Source organism: Lepidochelys kempii, chromosome 1, assembly GCF_965140285.1.
Source record: "Lepidochelys kempii isolate rLepKem1 chromosome 1, rLepKem1.hap1, whole genome shotgun sequence".
NCBI classification, from domain to species: domain Eukaryota; kingdom Metazoa; phylum Chordata; order Testudines; family Cheloniidae; genus Lepidochelys; species Lepidochelys kempii.
The window spans coordinates 324,511,136-324,534,757 of NC_136380.1; the positions used below are offsets into that span (position 1 = coordinate 324,511,136).

Below are 23,622 nucleotides of genomic sequence, written 5' to 3' on the forward strand. Positions count from 1 at the left end.
TTCAAAGCTGGAGGGGGTGGGGAAACAAAGGGTTCTCTCTGTCTGTCTGTGTGTCTTTTGCCGGGACCAGAGCAGGAACGCAGGTCAGAACTCCTGTAAAGGGTTAATAAGCAATCTAGTTATATATGCGTTAGATTCTGTTTTGTTTAAATTGCTGATAAAATAAGTTGTGCTGAATGGAATATATATTCCGGTTTTTGTGTCTTTTTGCAACTTAAGGTTTTGCCTAGAGGGATTCTCTGTTTTTAATCTGATTACCCTTAAGGTATTTATCATCCTGATTTTACAGAGGTGATTCTTTTACTTTTTCTTCAATTAAAATTCTTCTTTTAAGAACCTGATTGCTTTTTCCTTGTTCTTAAGATCCAAGAGTTTGGGTCTGTGTTCACCTATGCAAATTGGTGAGGATTTTTATCAAGCCTTCCCCAGGAAAGGGGGTGTAGGGCTTGGGGGGATTTTGGGGGGAAAGATGTTTCCAAGTTGGCTCTTTCCCGGTTATGTTTTGTTAGACACTTGGTGGTGGCAACAATAAAGTCCAGGGACAAAAGGTAAAATAGACCAAAGATGAGAGTCCCTATCTTAAGCAATGACCTAAGACACCACCTGGAAAGTCTCACTCTTTGGGGCTGTAAATCTTACTTTTAAGGACAGTCAACCCTTGGTATTTCTACATGTCGGTCCTAGGATATTGGAGAGACAAGGTGGGTGAGATAGTATCTTTTATTGGACCGACTTCTGTTAGTGAGAGAGACATTACCTCACCCACCTTGTCTCTTCAGAATTTGTATAAGTATGTTCTTCATTGTAAAGAAAATCCTCCAGGGAATCCGCTCCCTTTTCAGTCCCAACAACTAAGTTCTGTAAATTTTTAGTCTTTTATACAGTAGGTCATGAAGAAGTGGCTGTTGGTTTGCCTCTCTCACACACTACTTTCTGGGTGATATTCTCAGAGGCAGACTCAACTCTGTCTTTCTCCACCAGCAACTTCTTCTCCTGGGCTTGTGTCATGATTGTTTCCTGAAGAGCATTGTAGTGTGATACAGAAAATATGAAGTTGAATAATCATATTAGACATTCACATATAGGCCAGAATCTTGGCGTAACTTGCCTTAAGTTCTGCCAAACAACAGATGTTGCTTCTGTGTTTTACACAGAGGAGAAGTAGGTTGTGTAACTCTAACTAGGTAGGCTTAACCACAGACTCTTGCTAAGTTGTGAAGAAACTTCCCCTTTTACATTTTTCTTCTATTCTGTACACTTATAGATTTGTAATACAGCTATAGCAGAACATGCTACACTGTTTGGTATAGTATCATAAGGTATAACATTATTAGACAAAAATCTGAAGGTATCAATTAAGATTTAATAAACTATCAGAAAACTAAAATTCTGTAAAGACATTCTGTAGCAGACCCCTTCAGTTTGAGGAAGCTTCATTATCTGACCACAAAACATTGCAAGTAGTTCAGATCATGCTTTCTATTTTGTGTAGAAGTAGAGCAATATAAAATATATAACTGATCTTTAACGAAGATAAACAAGTTATTTGTATTAAAGAAGCTGATATATTCAGGTGGTAGGTTGAGAAACCAATGTGTAAATCTTTAAGGTGAACAAAATATTAAGGCCTACATGACCATAATGCCTGATCAACTGTATAATGGGCTGTCACACAGAAAGAGTTCTCCTTTGCATGTCTGTGCATATATACCTTCTACTGTAGGTGTATGTTAGGATTGCCAGGCATCTGGTTTTCAACCAGCACACCTAGTCAAAAAGGGACCCTGGTGGCTCCGACCAGCATTGCTGACCAGGCCGTTAAGTCTGGTTGGCAAAACAGCGGGGCTAAGGCACACTCTCTGGTTCCGTGCAGCTCCTGCCTGCCCTGGCACTGCGCAGAGCTGCCTGGCTGTAACTCTGCCTAGGGGCTGGACATGGCGGCCGCTTCTGGGAGCAAAACGGAGCCAGAACAGCCCCGCTGCGGGAGCTGCCTCAGGTAAGTGCTGCCCAGCTGGAGCCCTGAACCCCCTGCCCCAGGTCGGAACCCCTCCCGCACCCAAACTCCCTCCAAGAGCCCACACCCCCCTTTCGTGCCCCAATCCCCTGCTCCATGTCAGAATCCCCTCCCACACCAAACTCCTTCCCAGAGCCTGCACCACATGCCCCAGCCCTGAGCCCCCTCCTGCATCTGAAGCCCCTCATTTCCAGCCCCCCACCCCCGAGGCTACAGCTGCAGCTCACACCCCCTACTGCACCCCAATCCAATGCCCCAGCCCTGAGCCCACTCCTACACTCTGAACCCCTCAGTTCCAGCCTGGAGCCCACTCCTGCACTCCAACCTCATCCCTGGCCCCACAGCAATCCAGAATGCCGATGGCAATGGAAAAAGTCATGTACTTGGGTATACAATTAGGCATGCATAGAAGGAGACCTGATATACAGCAGATTGAGTTAATATGTAAACTCCCAGAACTTCAGGATATCTCTGCTCTAAGATCCATTCTGGGACATAATGGCTTTTCAAGGGAATTTGTGGAAAGCTATGCAGAGATAGCACATTCCTTGTACCTGCTTTTGAAAAAAGGAATGGGCGTGGGGTGAGGAGCACAAAGAAGGCTTCAATAAACTGAAGCAAGCACTTATATCCAAAACCAGATACCCCAATCCAGCTGCAACTGGAAACACCTGAAAGAGGCCTGGGTGCTGTATTGCTCCAGGACAATGGATGTGGACACAAAATCATTGCCTATGGGTTGAAGGTGCTTAGTGACATTGAGAAACAGTACTCGACCTGTGAAAAGGAAGTTTTAGCCCTGACTTGAGCACTGAATCACTGGAAGTACTTAATGGGGATGTCTCCTGTGGTTCTTAAAATCATCCACACACCGATAAAATACATCCTGTCAGGCCCTATTAACAAAGGAAGGGTATTCAACCCCAGGTTAGCAGGATGGACCCTCAGCTTACTAAATAAAAACATAGAAATGCGTAAAGCACCCCAGTTATCCATCGTTCCCTATGCCCTACTGTCTCAAGGAGAGGACCATGAGTGTCCTCTGCCGCTGGAAGACCTGCAGCAAGTCAAGTCACCTTTCCAGATAGGAGCTTCCTATCAAGAAGCAAAGATGAAAGGACTAGATATTTGGGTGGTTGACAGAAGCTGTTTCTATAAGGATGGCAAGCCATGTGCCAGCTTTGCAGATAAACACCCAGAACATCCTGCAAGGTAGCGTAGTGCCTTATTCAGTTCAAACTGCCAAGGTGGTTGTGGTATCAGCAGTACTGGATGCAGTTGAACCTGAAGTCAACCTTTTCATCTGTTCCGATTCAGATTGGGTGGTCCGAGCCCTATCTGAATGGACACCTGTATGGATCCAGAGACCCATGAACTCAGCTGACGGTAAGCCGGGTGGCTCACTCTAAATACCTACTGTATGCGTGGAGGCTTGCAACAACTCAAAGAGGTGATACCCACCTGTTCAAGGTTAAAACCCAACGAAAAGATCAGTCCAGAGTTTCCAGACTGAATAATCAGGTGGATGGGCTTGCTAAACAAGCAGCACAAATGGGCATAGAACAATTATGGACCAAACTGAACAAGAAAGCATATAAAGTCCAACCCAGGGATGAAGAAATAAAAAGCCAGCTAGATATTGAGGCCTTGCAAAAGCAAAACAAGGAATTGCAAGATCTCCTACAAAAAGGAAAACACTGCAACTACATGTTCAGAAATAAAGAAAGGCTGATAATGGCTTTTTAAAAGGATATTGAAGACACAATGCCGGTCTTGGTGGTACCCACATGTCTAAGAAAATAATTTGGTTAGTTTATCCGAAAGCCAAGGACATTTTGGTTTGGATAAAACTGCAACAGAACTACTAACTGCAGTCTGTAACCTATCATTTAAACCATCTTCTGTACCAGATGACTAATGTGACACCAATTTTTAACAAGGGATTCAGAGGTGATCCTGGCAATTACAGGCCAGTAAGCCTGACTTCAGTACTAGGCAAACTGTTTGAAAATATAGTAAAGAACAAAATTGTCAGACACATAGATGAACGTAATTTGTTGGGGAAGAGTCAACATGTTTTTTGTAAAGGGAATCATACCTCACCAATCTACTAGAATTCTTTGAGGGGGTGAACAAACATGTGGAGAAGGGGGATCCAGTGGATATAGCATACTTAGAGTTTCAGAAAACCTTTGTCAAGGTATCTTATCAAAGGCTCTTAAGCAAAGTAACTTTTCATGGGATAAGAGGGAAGGTCCTCTCATGGACTGGTAACAAGTTAAAAGATAGGAAACAAAGTGTAGGAATAAATGGTCAGTTTTCAGAATGGAGAGGTAAATAGTGGTGTCCCCCATTGGTCTGTACTGGGCCTGATCCTATTCAACATATTCATAACTGTTCTGGGAAAAGGGGTAAACAGTGAGGTGGCAAAATGTGCAGATGATACAAAACTACTCAAGGTAGTGAAGTCCCAGGCAGACTGCGAAGAAATACAAAAGGATCTCTCAAAACTGGGTGACTGGGCAACAAAATGGCAGCTGAAATTCAAAGTTGATAAATGCAAAGTAATGCACATTGGAAAATATAATCCCAAACTATATATATAAAATGATAGGGTCTAAATTAGCTGTTACCACTCAAGAGAGAGAGATCTTAGTCACTGTGGATAGTTCTCTGAAAACATCCACTCAATGTGCAGCAGCAGTCAAAAAAGCAAACGATGTTGGGAATCATTAAGAAAGAGATAGAAAATATCATATTGCCTCTATATAAATCCATGGTACACCCACATCTTGAATACTGCATGCAAATATGGCTGCCCCATTTCAATAAATATATATTGAAATTGGAAAAAGGTTCAGAAAAGGCAACAAAAATGATTAGGGGTATGGAATGGCTGCCATATGAGGAGAGATTAATAAGACTGGAACTTTTCAGGTTGGAAAAGAGACGACTAAGTGGGGATACGATAGAGGTCTATAAAATCACGACTGGTATGGAGAAAGTAAATAAGGAAGTGTTGTTTACTCCTCCTCGTAACACAAGAACTGGGGTCACCAAATGAAATTAATAGGCAGCAGATTTAAAACAAACAAAAGAAAGTATTTTTTCACTCAACACACAGTCAACCTGTAGAACTCCTTACCAGAGGATACTGTGAAGGCCAAGACTATAACAGGATTCAAACAGAACTAGATAAATTCATGGAGGATTGGTCCATCAATGGCTATTAGCCAGGATGGACAGGGATGGTGTCCCTAGCTTGTGTTTGCCAGAGGCTGGGAATGGGTGACAGGGAATGGATCACTTGATGATTACGTGTTCTGTTCATTCCCTCTGGGGCACCTGACATTAGCCTCTGTTGGAAGACTGGATACTGGGCTAGATGAACCTTTGATCTGACCCAGTATGGCTGTTCTTATACAACCACAACATGCTAGATACATAGAACCCCTGTTTATAGGATAGAAGAGATGGCTAGGAACCCAACTTTTATGAGGAAACTCTGTTAAGAAAGTAAAAAAGAGGTTTACTGAATACAGCTCTAGGAGGGGCAGGAACAGATCTCGGAGTATTAAATAGTATAGATGTAGAAATGCTGGCTAACAAATTAAATGCAGTGGGACAGCACTTAGGAGCGATATCCAAACCCTTGAAAACATCTCTAAATGAGAAGTACTAATCCTAAATAATAGCGAGTTTGCTCCCTGGATTGGAGGAGCTTCAAGAAGTGGGTCACTTAGTATTACAAACAGTGGAGGTATTACAGCGCAATGTATCTATGGCATTATCTTGTATACAAGCACAAACATGAACAAGTCATGTGGTAAAAGACATAAGGGATAGAATGAATGAGTGGGATCCTACCTTTAGAAATAAGAAGTTAAATGTGAAAGCATGCCACTATTTCTGAGCAAAAGTTTTATTCTTGGTGGAAAATGGCAAACTTTACATATAATGTACAATTAAATCAAATTACCACCTATATAGTGATGATGTCTGATGCTCAGATGCTATGTAGCATTAGGATTAAATGCTAATAATAGTGTAATACAACCAGTGGAACATAAACTGTGGGCCATGAAACAAACTTCTGTATGGAAGACCGTGGAACTTGAAACCTGTATGGAAGAACATGGTATTGGATATGTTTGCAATCATGATGCTATACAACCAGACAGAGCCACTTTATGGCTTCACATTTAGCCAGTCATTCACAAGATACTGCTTTCCTGCCTGAAAGAAATGGTAGGGGGCCAAGAAGCACATTAAAATGGTGTAAAACTTTCCTGCAGACTGATGGTGTTTCTTTTTTTGGGGTAGAGACAAGAAGACAGTTGGAGCATTTGGTTGCTGGTTTCTGCTGTTGCCCCTACTGAAGCATGATGCCAAATCCCTGGCTTGCACAAGCACAGGTTTTCTGATGAGTCAAGTGTATGGGTGGTTCAGGGCCACCATCTGCTTGAAGGACTTCAACATGGAAGTCTGCATCTTTATTTGGGCATTAGGTTGCCCCTAAGGGATGCTACAAACAGGGCCAACCAGAGGGGGAGCCAGGAGGGCCATTTGGCCTGGGCCTCAAGCTCAAAAGGGGCCTCAAATTTAGACACTTGTTAATTTTTTGGCATTTGATAAGTTTTGCAACTTGTTTTTATGCGCATCCCTATTGGACCAAAATGTAACACGCTCTCTCAGCTTAGAGCTGCAAATTTAAGCAAATAAGAGATGTGATTTAGTAAAAGACATAATTTTTTTTGTTAACTGATATAGATTGTCATATTAAAGATTTTAAAATGTTCATAAATATTAATAAAAATATATCCATTCTGATGCCACAAGATTAGACAGTGATGAATGTGTCCTCTCAGATCAGCTGATTATATAAACAAATGACTACTAGTGGCTGGTGCGGGATCAAGTGCATGTTGAAAGGTAGAGAATTGTTACATTTTAGTGTCTTTTATAGTTTTACGTCTAGTTGACTAAGGAATTATTTGTGTGTGAGAATTCCTCATTACTATCTTTGTATGTTTCAGAGGAACAGCCGTGTTAGTCTGTATTCGCAAAAAGAAAAGGAGGACTTGTGGCACCTTAGAGACTAACCAATTTATTTGAGCATGAGCTTTCGTGAGCTACAGCTCACTTCATCAGATGTTTACCGTGGAAACTGCAGCAGACTTTATATACACACAGAAATCATGAAACAATACCTCCTCCCACCCCACTGTCCTGCTGGTAATAGCTTATCTAAAGTGATCAACAGGTGGGCCATTTCCAGCACAAATCCAGGTTTTCTCACCCTCCACCCCCCCACACAAATTCACTCTCCTGCTGGTGCTAGCCCATCCAAAGTGACAACTCTTTACATAATCAAGTCGGGCTATTTCCTGCATAGATCAAGGTTTTCTGGTAACTAAAAGAGGTGACTGGTTGGTTGGTTGGTTGAGCCCTAGCTTGGTAGCCTAGCCATCATCATAAGATTTCGTAGTCTATAGGCCCAGATTCAAGGTGAAAATCTGTGAGGACAAACTTGTTCAGAGTGTTTTGTGAGGACACACATTTGAAATATTTGGACAATATCCCTCCCTCTGTATTCGTGTCTGTGTTTATATATGTCATCCCTTTGTCTTCAGCTCAGCCTGTTATATTATACCTTGCGTGCTTGAGTTTTGATTCAGTGATAAGGATAATAACCTGTTTCATTTTGTGTTCTTAATTAGTACTCCTTCTTTTAAGTCTTTTCAGCATTTGTGTACCATTCAGCATTTGTGTACGTTTACAGTAGAAGATTTCAAGTGTGGATAGGATGGAGCATCAACAGAGGCCTGGCGGAAGTTGAAAGACCGAATACCATCACATGAGAGTTCAACGTCACACAAAGAAAACTATGTTGCATGGAAATCAGCCAGTAGGGCAGCATCAGCTGAAAGTTCAGTTAAGAATTTACTCTTGTCTAAACTCTCTACAGAAATTAGCAACTGGAAAAAACTTCTTGAGTACATCCTGAATGTCATCGTTTTTCTTTCTGAGCGGGGATGGGCTTTCTTTGGTTCCAGTCAACATATTGGTGATCGTGCAAATGGAAACTTTCTAGGCATAGTTGAGCTCCTCAGCAAATATGACCTACTTTTATCAGAGCATGTTAAACATGTTTGAGAATCGCAAGAGAGTCAAAAGCGCATGTAAGTCCATTATCTCTACACACTCATACAAAACGAGTTTATTGAGCTATGTGGGTCACTCGTACAGACAACAATCCTTGATGAGATTTGAAATGCCAAGTATTTTTCAATCATTGTTGATGCCACTCCAGATTGTTCTCACAAGGAAAAGACTACTATGGTTATTTGTTTCAGAGTAACAGCCGTGTTAGTCTGTATTTGCAAAAAGAAAAGGAGTACTTGTGGTACCTTAGAGACTAACCAATTTATTTGAGCATGAGCTTTCGTGAGCTACAGCTCACTTCATCGGATGCATACCGTGGAAACTGCAGAAGACATTATATACACACAGAGACCATGAAACAATACCTCCTCCCACCCCACTGTCCTGCTGGTAATAGCTTATCTAAAGTGATCATCAAGTTGGGCCATTTCCAGCACAAATCCAGGTTTTCTCACCCTCCACCCCCCCACACACAAACTCACTCTCCTGCTGGTAATAGCCCATCCAAAGTGACAACTCTCTACACAATGTGCATGATAATCAAGGTGGGCCATGTCCAGCACAAATCCAGGCTTTCTCACCCACCCCCACTTTTCCCGGGGACACACACACACAAACTCACTCTCCTGCTGGCAATAACAAAGCCCGTTGCCAACTGTGCCCACATATCTACTCAGGGGACACCATCACAGGGCCTAATAACATCAGCCACACTATCAGAGGCTCGTTCACCTGCACATCCACCAATGTGATATATGCCATCATGTGCCAGCAATGCCCATCTGCCATTTACATTGGTCAAACTGGACAGTCTCCACGTAAAAGAATAAATGGACACAAATCAGATGTCAAGAATTATAACATTCATAAACCAGTCGGAGAACACTTCAATCTCTCTGGTCACGCAATCACAGACATGAAGGTCGCTATCTTAAAACAAAAAAACTTCAAATCCAGACTCCAGCGAGAAACTGCTGAATTGGAATTCATTTGCAAATTGGATACTATTAATTTAGGCTTAAATAGAGACTGGGAGTGGCTAAGTCATTATGCAAGGTAGCCTATTTCCCCTTGTTTTTTCCTACCCCCGCCCCCCCGACGTTCTGGTAAAACTTGGAGAGTGGTCAGTTTGGATGAGCTATTGCCAGCAGGAGAGTGAGTTTGTGTGTGTGTCCCCGGGGGAAAGAAAAAAAGGGGGGGGTGAGAGCCTGGATTTGTGCTGGAAATGGCCCACCTTGATTTATCATGCACATTGTAGGGAGAGTGGTCACTTTGGATAAGCTATTACCAGCAGGAGAGTGAGTTTGTGTGTGTGGTTTTTGGAGGGGGGGTGAGGGGGTGAGAAAACCTGGATTTGTCCTGGAAATGGCCCAACTTGATGATCACTTTAGATAAGCTATTACCAGCAGGACAGTGGGGTGGGAGGAGGTATTGTTTCATGGTCTCTGTGTGTATATGTCTTCTGCAGTTTCCACGGTATGCATCTGATGAAGTGAGCTGTAGCTCACAAAAGCTCATGCTCAAATAAATTGGTTAGTCTCTAAGGTACCACAAGTACTCCTTTTCTTTTTATGGTTATTCGATATATTAAGATTATAGACAGCTCAAAATTTTCAGTTGAAGAAAAGTTTATTTTGTTTAATAATTTTATGAGGAAAAAGTGGAAAACAAACTGCTGCTCAAGTACTAGAAATTCTAGAAAGTATTAAGTTCAATTTTCAAGTCTGCATTGGTCAAGCTTATCATAATGAATCTAATATGGCTGGGAAGTACAAACGTGTACAAGCAGCTCTGCTTGAGCATAATTCAAACTGTTTTCTCTCCAGCTGTGGAAACAACACACTAAAACTTTTATGTGTTGACTGTGCTGCATCATGCAAGGAGGCAATTACTTACTTTGGAACTGTTCAGCAAATGGACAGGATTGTCAGTAGCAGTCCACAAAACTGGGCAATTCTGAAGCACTATCTTCCTGTTTCACTGCATGGGATGTCCAAAACTAGATGGTCTGCACGGATTGATGGTGTTCAGCTGGTTGCACAACATTTGAATTCAGTGAGAGAGGCTTTAAATTAGCTTGAATCTCAATCTCACTGCACAGGCTCGAACTGAACTTCAGTCTATTCAGAAGCACATGTCCAAATTTAAATGCATTCTGATGTCATCTTTGTGGATGAAGCTACTTACAGTGATCCACCAAACTAATCTGGTAATTGAAGCACGCAATGCTGTACTTGATGTTGAGAGGGATAACATCGAAAATCTTATCAATGACAGTCAACAGATTTGTGAACAATGGGATGCGATCCTGACTGAGCCCAAATTAGTAGCACAGAATATTGGCATTTCATCTGAGTTCTCCACCTAATTGCAACTTACCTACTGAATTCGATGCCGAGCAGCATTATAGGGTCAATGTCTTCCTTGTCATGATTGACTCTATTCAATAAGGTCTTACACATCGATTTGAGTCACTGCGACTAATTTGTACCCTTTTTGGGTTTCTTTGGCAGTTCAACAGACTGATTAATGAAGATCTACTTTCGGCAGCTGAACAATTTCAGCAACATTACAACAAAGAAATCTCAAAAGATCTCAGTGATGAGGTCATCTTCCTCAAACAAATACATTCAACGAACTTTAATTTGGATTGCAAGCCAAAGGAATTGCTTCAAGAAATACTTGAACTTGGACTCTCTGGGGTGTTTCCTAATATCGCAATTGCATTCCATATTTTTGTCAGTTTACCTGCATCAGTGGCTTCAGGTGAATGTACCTTCAATGTGTTAGGTATAAAAAAGTAAGAAATGTTTGTACTGTTTAATATTTTCAATTAGTTGTTTTTAATTATGTATTTTTGAAGTAATGTTAAGTGAATCACTGGTTTTAATAGACTCTAATATGGAATATATGAACTATGACCCTTGGGCTCCATCTTTGTAAGCGAACTTGTTTACAGTTTAGACACTGGAGTCCTCTGGTTCAAACCAGACTAAGCCAGCTTTTCCCGCCAGAGCCAACCCCCAACATTCTAGTCCCTCAAAACTTTTCCTGCCTTAGAGATTATACAAGATCTTGCTCAGCGCCTGCGTGGTGCTGTCCATTCCAGCGGCAGCGCATGCACGGTTGGGTTCCAGAGCTAGAGAGAAGAGTACCATCTATCCCACAGCAAGGTTGAGGAAGGAAAGACCTGTCATCTCTATCCCCGTCACAGTGAATTGAATCCATCTTACCTGTGGGGGGTCCTGCTTTCCTGGTGTCCATCATCCCAAAGGGTCTCCCCGCCTGCACCAAAATCCAGCAGTCATCGGGACTCCCCAGTGGTCCTCCTCAAAGGCTTCCAATTAGTTGGAGAGTAGAAGGTCTACTCTCATCAGCGTCCCCTGGAATCTTTGAGTAAGCAGCAGAACCCTCTAAGAACCACTCCATCCATCCTAGCAAGACATAAAAACAGCCTCTACAAGACTGCTGAAGTCTTTTGTGCCTCATAAAAAGAAAACTCAACCATCTTTAATTTTTAACTCTAAAAAGAAAAAGGAGAACGTTTTATTCAATAATTACATGAGAACCATCTAGTATTTTTTTCAATATTTTTTTCAAAAGTCAGTATGCAATGTAATTCAGTAATGATCTCATTGATTAGCCAAATGACAAGGTTTTCCTATAAGAGTTAAAATTATCTTATGGCAGCTATACACATGAACACTAAAATTCCATTACAATGCCCTTATAATCAACCTTCAAAAAGGAAAGAGTACCATCCACAACATGACATGCATCCGACGAAGTGGGTATTCACCCACGAAAGCACATGCTCCAATACGTCTGTTAGTCTATAAGGTGCCACAGGACTCTGCCATCCACAGTAGGATTCAATTTAGGATTAGACAGTTATGTGACTAGGATTAGTAAAGATGTGCAATTTATACTAGTTAGGATAAGCATTTGAGGAGAGAAAACCTCATGCTTGATATTAGAGTCTTCCCAAAGGTGTAATTACCAACATTACAATTTATGGCATATTTTAAACTTTCCTCTGAAGTCTCTGATGCTAGCTGCTGTCAGACAGTCAGGAATGCAAGAATCCAGCACCATTCCTTAAAAATAGTGTTTGAACTATTAATTCTGAAGAAAGAAAACTGTATTCGATGTGCTGGTTGATATGTATCTACTTATATTCAATCTACTTTGTCATTATGGGAGTTAGCACTACCTCAAATGAGAAAGCATTCAACTAGTTTCTAATGAATCAGTGTTTCATCAGACTGACACAGATCCATATTGTCTTTTTAGTGCTTGAAGTTTTAGCTTGTTTCCCTTCATGTCACAAATGCAGTCATGGTTTTGTGGTCTATAATTAAGAAACCAAGGCAAAAGTTTCTTTGTATACAAACTCTTAAAAATATGGCTTGATTCAGACAGCACTGCTCTACATTTTTAGGATCAAGTTGATATTTAATAGGCGAAGGATAGTTTAGTCAACAAGCATTTGTAGTAACCAATGATTTGTAGGTGTTTCAGAATACCTGTGTCTAAAAAATGAAACATTTTTAAAAGAGGAGTTAAGCTGGTGTTTTCTTCATGTGTTTTCACATTAAGCACTGTGTATGTTTATCAGTAACAGGGCATTAGGATATAGTAAGCATGAAAGCTTCAAAGAACCCTACGCTCCTTGTTGTTCCTTCAAAAAGGATAAGACATTCATCTTGTTTAACAGAGATAAACTTAATTGGTCTTAAAGTATTCCCCTTCTCTTCCTTTAGTCAGCACAGTTTTGTATTGATGGTCACAATTTACTTACTAAAAATGTAATCTGTAGTAAGAGATTAAAAACAGCTCGAAGCAATTAAAAATGGTGAAAAACAGAACTGGTGATAGTACAAGGTTTCTTCTTGCAAAAGAGAAAGTGTGAAAGACGTGAGGCACGAAAATACTTCCAAAATGAGGCAACAGAGGTTGAGGAAAACTTACAGAAAGCATACATCATGGTATTCATGTTCAGTTATCTGTTTTTACATCATCTCCTACTTGCGTCACTTTTCTCAGAATAGTTCATTTGTTAATCTTTAATAAAAGGTTGCCAGTGAAAGTATTCCTATTTTTATTCTTACTGTTGCAAGCCCCATTTTTAGAGGATTTTTTAAAGTGATTATTGGCACCTGTTACAAGCATTCTGGAGAAGTGACAGACACATTAATGAATTTAAAGACAGATACATAGATACACTAACAAGTTGGTTAATACATTTAAACTTTTGCATTTTCTAGTTGTATGTATATCTGTCACAAGAACATATCACCACAGAACTACACCAAGTTTTAAATCACATTTCAGTTGGTTTACTATACATTATCATCATTCCCCTTACTGAATTCACTGTTTGTCTAAATTGACTTCTGGTAATTGTATATAATCAAGTGAAACATGTGTGGTGGGAAGATGAAAAGTCATTCAGAAAATCATTTCAGGCATGCAATTTGACTCTAAATCTTAATTTAATACTTAAGATATTTGCAGTATGTTTACATGCTTCTGCAACTTTCATCACATAATTAATTGTGGGATGATAGCTACAGACTTCATTCACAGACTTGCCAGCGCTCACTCAGGGAAAGGGAGGTGCTCTTTCATTCTGGAGCTGGATTTGGCTAATTGCTCAATGATTTAGAATCTTGCTTTTTAAAAGCCCTCCTTTCAAAGTATCGGAGATGACTGCAGAGGACAGCTTGGTACTTGGGAGACCAGAGGACTAGTCACACATGGTGTATATTCTAATTTGACGGCAGCCGCAGGTTGGGAATGGTGTGCCAGCCCCAGTCACTCTCTGCGAAGTAATGAGAGCCCAGGCCCTGTGAGGGCTCCTGCTGGCGGGGGCGGCATAACTTGCCCGGGACCCTCCCCCCATATCCGGAAAGCAGGCAGGTCAGTTGTAGCCCCCTCATGGGACACGTGGGGGAGGAGGCACGGAGACGAGCCCTTTGGGCCCTTCTTGCTCAGCCTGAAGTCTTAGGGGCAGCGCACCCCCCCCGCCTCAAGCCGGGGGACTGCCCCGCCCGTGCTAGGTCTGCGAGACCCGTTCTCCCCGCCCCGTCCCACACCGATCCCAGAAGGGGACGCCACAGCTGCAGCCCGCACCTGCTTCCCGCCCCAAAACGCCGGACCGCAACCACAGCAGGCGACGACGCGCGGCCACAGCCCGCTGGGGCGGCCGCCCCTGGGAGGCCGAGAGGCAGGAAGGGGCGGTCCTCCCAGAACACCCATACGATTGGACGGCAGGGCCGTCAGCAGCTGAAAACTGATTGGCTGATGCTTCCCATAAATTTCCACCCCTGCGCCCCTCCGGGGAGACTGTGTCGCGTCAGCGCCCCCTAGGGGTAGATGGGCGGTGCTGCACCCCCCACCCCCCTTCATCTCAAAGCGGGGCAGGGCCGCTCGGGTCTCGCCGCAGATTATGTCAGTGCCGAGGCGAAAGGGGCGGGGGGACGGAGGAGAGGCTCAGAAATAGCCCGATGACTGCAGCTGCCGGGCTGAGCCGTGGAGTAGATGCGGCAGCAGTTACTACCAGCCGCAAACCAGGCGCCGCCTCAGCGGCAGGAGGGGAGCTGCCGGACGCCCTGCGTGGGCTGAGGAGGGGGGTCAGCCATGGCCAGTCGCGGCAGCTGCCCCGAGGAGGAGGAGGAGAGGGAGGAAGCCGCCCTGAGGAAACTGACCGTTCGCCTCACGAACGTGCAGGAGGGGACGCCGCTGGAGAGCTTGCTGCAGACGCTGGAGGACCTGCTGGCCTTGGCCCACCGGCCCCGCGGTGAGGTTCCTGTCCCTGTCCCGGCGGGTCGGGCGCCCACCAGGGCTCCCCGGCTCTGCCCCGGCGAGTAACGGGCTCTTGTTTTGTTTCCCCCCCCGCAGCGCCCCGGCTGTTCGGCGGCCGAAACGTCCACGTGCCGGTGCTGCTGGTGTTGGACTCCTACCCGCGAGTGGTCGCGCTGCAGCAGGTAAAGGCCTCGGCCCCCTCTCCTGGCGGCCTCCCCTCCATCCCCAGCTGCCCGCTGTCAAGCCCGCGGGCCAGAGCCGCCTGGCCCAGCCCCAGCCCCGAGCTCCCCGCAGCTTCGCGGGAAGTTTGGTTTCGGAGCCAAACGGCGCGCGGCTGGTCCTGATTGTCTCATGAGCCAAATCAAAACTCACTCGGCGTTCGGGACGGCCCAGCTCCGTGCCAGACGCTAACCATCAGCCATGGCAGTAAAATTGAGCTCTTACCAGGGCGGGGCCTCTGGTGGAAGGGGCGGGACTGGGGGGGGATTGTGGGGGGGGGTCAGCGCAGGGGTCCTCCCCCACCATATGCATCCGACGACGTCGGTATTCACCCACGAAAGCCTATGTGCTAATACGTCTGTTAGTCTATAAGGTGCCACAGGCCTCTTTGCCACATTAAAGAGAAACACACAGAAGCGGATTAAAAGTAAATAACAAGATACCATTTACCATTTAAATCTGTGGAATTCTGTTATCCAAGTTGCTTTTTTTCTTCTGTGTCAAATTACTTGGAAAAGTTTAAGAAACAGATTAATGTAATAGTGGTACCTATTATATACTAATAATATTAACAATATATTCTACTATTATCATGGACCACTGCTCTAGAATACTAATGATTTTTAATGGCTAAAGTTTGTTGTCACCTGTTTGCTTATTTGAATTATTTTCTTGTCTTTCTAAATACTAAACCAAAATAAAGCAAACAAGTATATTTATAAATTATGTAAGTACTGTACTGCACAAATTTCCAAATCACATATGGTATCATATGCTACAAATGTGATATAATATTGGATGTATTCCAGTATTTTTCTTAAACATAGCAGGGTGTGTTAAGAAAGTGACATCTGACTTAACTAGCCACTGTCACGCACAGGAAAACCTCAGAAACAAAGCAGGGGAAATTCTGCAGTTTAAGATTCTGCTTGGTTATCTCTGTAATATAAGACTGACTCATTTTCATATTAAATATTGCAGGTGCTTTTCCATGTCATTGCCAGAAAACACATATAAAACAGATCCTTCCTGTCAATCACATAAAATAAAATGTATGTTACCCCCAAAGGATATTTACAGACAATATTACCTCTGTATGGCTGGTTTGTATTTTATTTTAATAAATGTGAATGATTGCAATTGTTTTCATCTTTTAAAATTTCGGTTTGTTAGGAAGCAAAATATTAAAATCCCCCACAAATATATCTATTTTAAATAATGGGAAAGGTCGAAGTTAAAACACACACAATTAAAAAAATTCAGAGTAAGCAATAAATTGTATTCTTGACTCTCCTTGTGATGTATAGTTATTGTAATAATAATGAAATAGTAATTCTTTGCACTGCTATTATACCTTTCCTTTGAGGATCTCAGAGCAATGTGGGGAATCTGAAACTTTAATTTCCTGGCTCACTATTCAATTATCATATAGGTAAAGGATTTATAGAGCCATTACTTTTAGGATCGAACCCAGCAGTTGTTTAGCAATAGCAAAATGATGCAGAAGTTTAGAATAGGAAGTAAAAAATATCTCAAACTGAAACTTTAGGGGAAATTTTGGAAAACTGCATAAGGGAGAAAGTAATGACTGTACCTGAGCTGCAAGTGCAGGACACTGAGATAATATCTTTAACTCACCTTTAATAGTTGGTTTTAAAATGAAGTTTCAGCCTTCTGTCTGAATTTCTTAACCTTTATGAGTTTACTTTAAGGGGCTACAAAAAGTCTAATGTTTTAACCAAGCCCATAGCTAGTATGCAACTCAAATCCTTCACATCACAAAATGCTGCAGTCACCCTTTCCTCTTTTCCCTAATGCTGTAACAATTTTAAATATACTATACACTAACTGTACTCAGTCTTCCCTGCTTCATCCATTGTGATGCAGTCACAATAACTGTGGGATTCTTGAATCTGAGTTTATGGTGGGGACAGTGTGCTGTACAATAACGCCTCACTTAACATCGTCCTGGTTAACATTGTTTCGTTGCTACGTTGCTGATCTATTAGAGAACACGCTCGTTTACAGTTGCGCAATGCTCCGTTATAACATTGTTTGGCAGCCACCTGCTTTGTCCACTACTTTCAGGAAGAGCAAGCAGCCCATTGGAGCTAGCTGGTGGGGGCTTGGAACCAGAGTGGACCGGCAGCCCCCCTATCAGCTCCCCTAAGTTCCCTGTGCGGCAGCCGCCCAGCAGGCTATCAATTGCCAGGCAGTTCAGCTGTCCCTGCCCACACTGCCCTATGGTGCTCCTGCCCTCTGCCTTGGAGCTGCCCCCAGGAGCCTCCTGCTTGCTGTGCGGGGGGGGGGGGGGGCGGCTGTGCTAATGTCAGGGTGTCCCCCCTCCCCCTGCTCCTGTACCCCATCTCCATAGAGCCGGGTGGGGGAAGGGGAGTGGAAATGAAAGGGCTCGGGATGGACGGAGGGAGCTTGCTGGCAGCAGCTGCTGTCTCAACTTGCTTATCTACTTAAAAAGGCAGTGTACTTACTTAAAGGGGCAATGGCCATCTCTCTCACACACACAATGTATGTCTGTCTCTCTGCCATGCAGTGTCTCCTCCCTTCATTCGTGCTGCCTTTTAGAGTGTGAGGCTACATTAACAACGATGTGTTAACCCTTGAGGGCTCAGCCGAGTGCTAGTTCATCATTTAGCAGTAAGGCATTCCCTGGGAAACATCCCACCCTCTGACTCCACCACCTCAACCAAGCTTCACAATCATCATTGCTGTGTACAGTATTAAATTGTTTAAAACTTATACTGTGTGTATGGATAGATAGTCTTTTGTCTGGCGAAATTTTTTTTACCTGGAACCGAACCTCACCTATTTACATTAATTCTTTTGGGGAAATTGGATTCGCTTAATGTCGTTTCGCTTAAAGTACCATTTTTCAGGAACATAACTACAACTTTAAGCGAGGAGTTACTGTAGATGCTCCATTTTGCTACAGCATGTCTACACTAACAACTGCTTTTCAATGTACAGGTTAATGGATCAGTAGCTCTCTCTGATTTGTGGCACTGAAGTGAAATTGACCAATGTTTTGAGGTTTGTCTGAGTAAGGGCAGTGTCTGGACTGATTAACAAATTTCCTTCTAGCTCAGCTTGCCACACAGTGATTTGCTGCTGTATCATCAACTCACACAAAGTGAACCTCTACTTCTTAATAGATCAGTATTGTAGATACCAGGGCAAGTTGGACTATTAATACAAACCTCACAAACTTCTCTACAAACAGTGGGAAAGCTACTGATCTCCAATAAATCAAAAATAATAATGCCTTAGACAGAACAGATACCATATTTAGTAAGTACTGTAACAACTACAGTTTCTGCGATCGCTGACGGTCAGATTGATACTGCTTAAATAGTAGAGGACAAGACATGTTTAAATTCAAGTAAGTGAATGGCTATCATTGAAACATTACTGGCTCAACTCACTACGCATACTAGTAATGAAAAGGGAACCAATGTTAAAATAACAGAATATTAGTAATGCCACCAAATGGGGTCTTATGTAAATGATCCACTTTAGTACCTGTAAGAATGTTTTTATTTATTTATTTTCCTTTCAATTTGGGCTTTAGGCTCTCGGACAATTATTTAAGATACAATCATTTGCTTACAGTGTTACTGGACAAAGGCTAAGAACCCTAAAAGCTCTGGGGGTTTTATATCAACATTGCAAGAGGGATCTTATGTTAGCACAGGGGTGGACAAACTTTTTGGCCTGAGGGCCATATCTGGGAATATAAATTGTATGGTGGGCCATGAATGCTCACAAAATGCACACAGGAGGGTGTGAGGGCTCTGGTTGGGGGTGCGGGCTCTGGGGTGGGGGCCAGAAATGAGGAGTTCAGGATGCGGGCGGGGGATCCGGGGGGGGGGTGAGGGCTCTGGGGTGGGGCTGGGGATGAGGAGTTTGGGGTGCAGGAGGGTGCTCCGGGCAGGGACTGGGGTTTGGTGGGTGGGAGGGGGATCAGGGCTGGGGCAGGTGGTTGGGGCGCAGGGAGAGGCTCAGGAGTGCAAGCTCCAGGCGGCGCTTACCTCAAGCAGCTGCCGGAAGCAGCAGCATGTCCTTTCTCCAGCTCCTACATGGAGACGCGGCTTGGCGGCTCTGCACGCTGCCCCGATTTGCAGGCGCTGCCCCTGCAGCTCCCATTGGCTGCAGTTCCTGGCCAATGGGAGCTGCAAGGGCAGCACTTGGAGTGGGAGCAGCATGCAGGGCGGAGGCCCCTGGCTGCCCCACGTGTAGGAGCTGGAGGGGGGCCATGCCGCTGCTTCCGGGAGCTGCATGGAGTGGCCCCCGACCCTGCTCTCTGGCTGGAGCGCTGGAGTGGGGCAAGACCCAGATCCCGCTCCCCAGTGGGAGCATGAGGGCCAGATTAAAACAGCTGGTGGGCCGGATTCGGGTCGTAGTGTGCCCACCCCTGTATTAGCACATTAGATACTTGCTTTACATTTTTCAGTGTGTACTGGGTCCTTAAAATAATAAATAATTTGGTATGATACAAATCTGGATTTTATAAGGAAAATGTATTGGGGAACAAGAAGGGGGAACTAAAAAAAACCCACGTATAAAGCTAAGTTTTATAATGTTCTACATTTTATAGAGAACAGTAGAGTTAGATGAGGCTGGGGGGGAGACTTTCAAAATACAGTCTTTGTTAAGCAATGCAAACACATTTGTTTTTGAACACTGTACTTAGTTCAGCAGCTAGAAAAGGGAAGACGTGTTTTGAACATGAAAGCCTTATGCTATTTCCAGTTTGTTCTATAACTATGTATGGCTTACTGGTACAGACCTCTGAAATCATGTTATCTTTTGTGACATTTTTTACATTTAAACATGACCCACAATTAAAACAAAAAGAAAAGGAGTACTTGTGGCACCTTAGAGACTAACCAATTTATTTGAGCATAAGCTTTCGTGAGCTACAGCTACAGCTCACTTCACTGTAGCTCATGAAAGCTTATGCTCAAATAAATTGGTTAGTCTCTAAGGTGCCACAAGTACTCCTTTTCTTTTTGCGAATACAGACTAACACGGCTGTTACTCTGAAACCTGTAATTAAAACAAATTGACAATAACAAGTCATCAATATTTTTTTCACAGAACCAGACAATAATTGAAACAATTCATTTATGAAACACACATTCCATAAATATTTAAAACAATAATTCTGTCTATGTAGCCAAAATCTTTTCTTAGGGCTTTATTATGGCTTTAAGGCACATAGTCCTATGGTGTGGGAAGTGCATCAGGAGCTCAGGGTGGCATTTTGTCTGATTCAGAAACAACGCCTCTGGGAAACATAGCTTCCATGCCACCTTTTGCAGGAGTGCTGGATTCATTTTTCCCATTCTATGTGGGACGATGGCCTTCTTCTGCCCTGTTCTTCATTCATTTTGCAGATGTTAGAACCACTAAGAGTGAGGAGGGTCTTGTGGAGTTCTTGCATTTAGAGGACTACAAGGGACAGATTCTGTGCAATCCCTGCACAGATATGCAAAGGGGAGGGAGGTTCCTGTGCTCTCTCCCTTTTCCACCATCTCCTCCTTCTGAACCTTCTTGCACCTGTTCAGGTCCAGGCACAATCCAGCTTTCTATATGTGGTTGAGCCTGTTATGGAAAGAATGTTCTGAAGGAACCTATGTTGGTCTGAAAGTGATAACTTAGTTACTGTCACTTATTAATTGTATTTTTGTCTTGATTATGGAGGATTACGTAACAAAAGTATATGTATGTATATATGAGTCCAATTATGGAATGAATTGGTGTCCTCCAAGTGACCAAATAACTGAAATGCAAAATCACCCACGACAAATGATACCCTTACTGTCAGTCTGAGGCAGGGGTGGCCCGTTAATATAGGTGCACTAGGTGGTTGCTTAGGGTGCCAAGTTAAATGGGGAGCCAAATTTGAGGGGAAAAAATCAAATACAAAAAAAAATAAAATGGAAAAAAAGCTGTCATTATTTCAATTCCCATGTGTGTATGGAGGGAATATGAATTATAATTCATCTCTCTACATTTCTGAGAATTTATTAATATGTCAAATCTTTTATTTACTGCCAAAATAAATAATATTTTAGCGATTTTTTTTTCAATTTGCGACGTAGGGTCAAGATGACCCGCTCTGCAGTTTTGATAAGCAATAACTCGGCCACAATGAAACACATCTGCCAGCGGCAAGAGCTGCAATACCAGTGACACCTCACTCAAATAGACATCAAGGTCGCATAGCCAGAAATTCATGTAGAGCGGAGATCTCGTGAGTTGATATACATCAAAGAGTCATTTTAACACACGTCGCAGGTAGATGGTTAAGAATTAAGTGAATACTGTGGAAAATTGTGTTTCTTGGTGCCAAAGAATAACATTTTTCAGCATTATAAATCCAAAATGTGAGTATCTTTAAATGTTATTGAACCTTAGCGTTATCGGGCTGTAGAATTATGAACTTTTCTTTGTTTTAACTGGTTCACATGTAATAAATAAGGTCCATAAAAGAAAAGTAACAGAGTTAATGCTTAATAGACTACGAAAGTGATGATATCACACTCCAAGTGGGTATCTGCGAGGATGGGGATTACTTTCCAAACAGCCGGTGTTGGGTTATAATGTTGAAAAAGGTCATTTTGTTTCCATGTAAATGCTGTAACTAACTATTGTGAAGAATGTGTTGAGATGCTGCAATGCGGTTTAAATCACCGACCATGTGGTGTCAGCCATCATTAACGCTATAATGCTCGCAGTTGGGAGCACAGTTAGTACATAACAATATTCAAATGCCCCATGGCAGAAAGAGGGAAAAAGAAAACCCTCAGGAGCTGAGTATCATAAACGAAAGGCTGAGAAGGAAAAGGACCAAGCAAAACAGCATATCTTCTCTTTTATCCAAATAAAGGTGGAAGCAGTTCACAGCATCCAGATGAAGGAATTTTACTTGGAGAGGAGGTTAGCTCACATCCGCATGGAAGCAGTTTGGAAACTCAAGATGATGGAATCTTATTTCTAGATGAAGGCAGCTCACAGCATCAGACTGATATGAAAGTGGAGAAAATGTATTCACCTTCAGAGACACATGCAGAAATTGAAGTAAATGAAGTAGAAGGAAGAAAGGATGTGGAAGTTACAAACAAGTTACAGTATGGGGACCTAGCTTCATTGCCCAGATGTGATGACAGTGTGTGGCAAATTCTCGTGAAACATGGACCCAAACAAGTTCATGAATTTTATTTCCATCCTTAGGGAAGAGAGAGAGAATTCTCTGTTCAGCATTACAAGAGGAAACTCATTAATGGGGAAGAAATTCATCAAAACTGATTACAGTATTCAGTGTTGAAGGACTCTGTTTTGCTTTTGCTGCAAGTTGTTTAGAAATAAAGCAGTTGGTACATCACTCATTGAAAATGGTTCAAAGGACTGGAAAAACATATCTTAAATTCTCTCCTCACATGAAAGAAGTACAGAACATTTAGAATGTTTTCAAAATTGGAAAGAACTTGAGTTAACATTTGAAGAAAAAAGAAACTATCCGTGAAGAAAATGTACATGTGATCAAGGAAAAAGAAGAATATTGGCAACAAATATTAGAGCACCTGATCGCTTTAGTGAGCGTTCTCAGTGGGCAAAATTTAGCATTCTGCAGCCGCAGTAGCAATGAAAAATTATACACTCCAGGTAATGGAAACTTTTTAAAATTTCTTGAATACCTAGTTTTGTTTGATCCAGTCATGAAGGAGCATCTATGTAAAATAACTGCTCATGAAACACTGGTTCATTACTTAGGAAAAAATACGCAGAATGAACTGATTCAAATCCTAGCAAATGCTATTAAAGAGAAAATTGTAGAAGCTGCCCATTCTGCAAAATACTTTTCAATAATACTGGACTGTACACCAGATGTGACTCATGTTGAACAAATGCCAATGATCATTCGTTTTCTGGAAATGGAAAAGTCTGAAGATGAAAATAATGTTGAAGTGCTCATAAAGGAACATATTTTGGGTTTCGTACCACTGAAGGAGACAACTGGAGCATTTATGACTGAAACTATTCTACAAGAGCTTGAAACAATGTCATTATCTGTTGAAAACTTATGTCGCCAAGGCTATGATAATGGGAGTAATATGAAGGGTAAAGACAATGGTGTGCAAACAAGAATGATGGAAATCAATCCTAGGGCCTTTTTTGTTCCTTGCAGTGCACATTCTCTGAATTTGGTTGTCAATGATGCTGCTACATGCTGTTTGGAGGCAAGCAGTTTCTTTGACCTGGCACAATGTGTTTGTGTTTTTCTCAGGCTCAACACGCCGTTGGGAAATTCTGAATTGCCATATGAATTCTCTAACTGTGAAACCACTTAGTCAGACAAGATGGGAGAGTCACATTTGATGCTTTGAAGCCTCTTC

The 23,622-nt window shown here is 42.6% G+C and overlaps 1 protein-coding gene and 1 long non-coding RNA gene across 9 annotated transcripts in view; one reads left to right on the top strand and one right to left on the bottom strand.

The window, feature by feature from the left end:
* Positions 1 to 15,433, bottom strand: part of LOC140905322 (uncharacterized) — a 33,988-nt gene extending 18,555 nt beyond the window's left edge. For both annotated transcript variants that reach the window (XR_012156824.1, XR_012156825.1), the window contains exons 1-2: positions 14,315 to 15,433; positions 11,413 to 11,613 (exon numbers count right to left, since the gene is read on the bottom strand). This is a non-coding gene — a long non-coding RNA (uncharacterized LOC140905322). The remainder of the gene's footprint in view (positions 1 to 11,412; positions 11,614 to 14,314) is intronic.
* The window catches only part of LRRK2 (leucine rich repeat kinase 2), a 151,397-nt gene continuing 142,301 nt past the window's right edge, over positions 14,527 to 23,622 (top strand). For 4 of the 7 annotated variants that reach the window (XR_012156822.1, XR_012156823.2, XM_073328421.2 and 1 more), the window contains exons 1-2: positions 14,527 to 14,981; positions 15,083 to 15,168. Coding sequence is in view for 3 of the 7 variants with exons in the window: in XM_073328421.2 (XP_073184522.1) it covers positions 14,822 to 14,981; positions 15,083 to 15,168 (246 nt within the window). In the remaining 4 variants the exon portion in view is untranslated. Of the gene's footprint in view, positions 14,993 to 15,024; positions 15,169 to 21,371; positions 21,613 to 23,622 lie in introns of those variants that run through there. The other 3 variants (XM_073328432.2, XM_073328427.2, XM_073328425.2) reach the window with 3 other exon arrangements.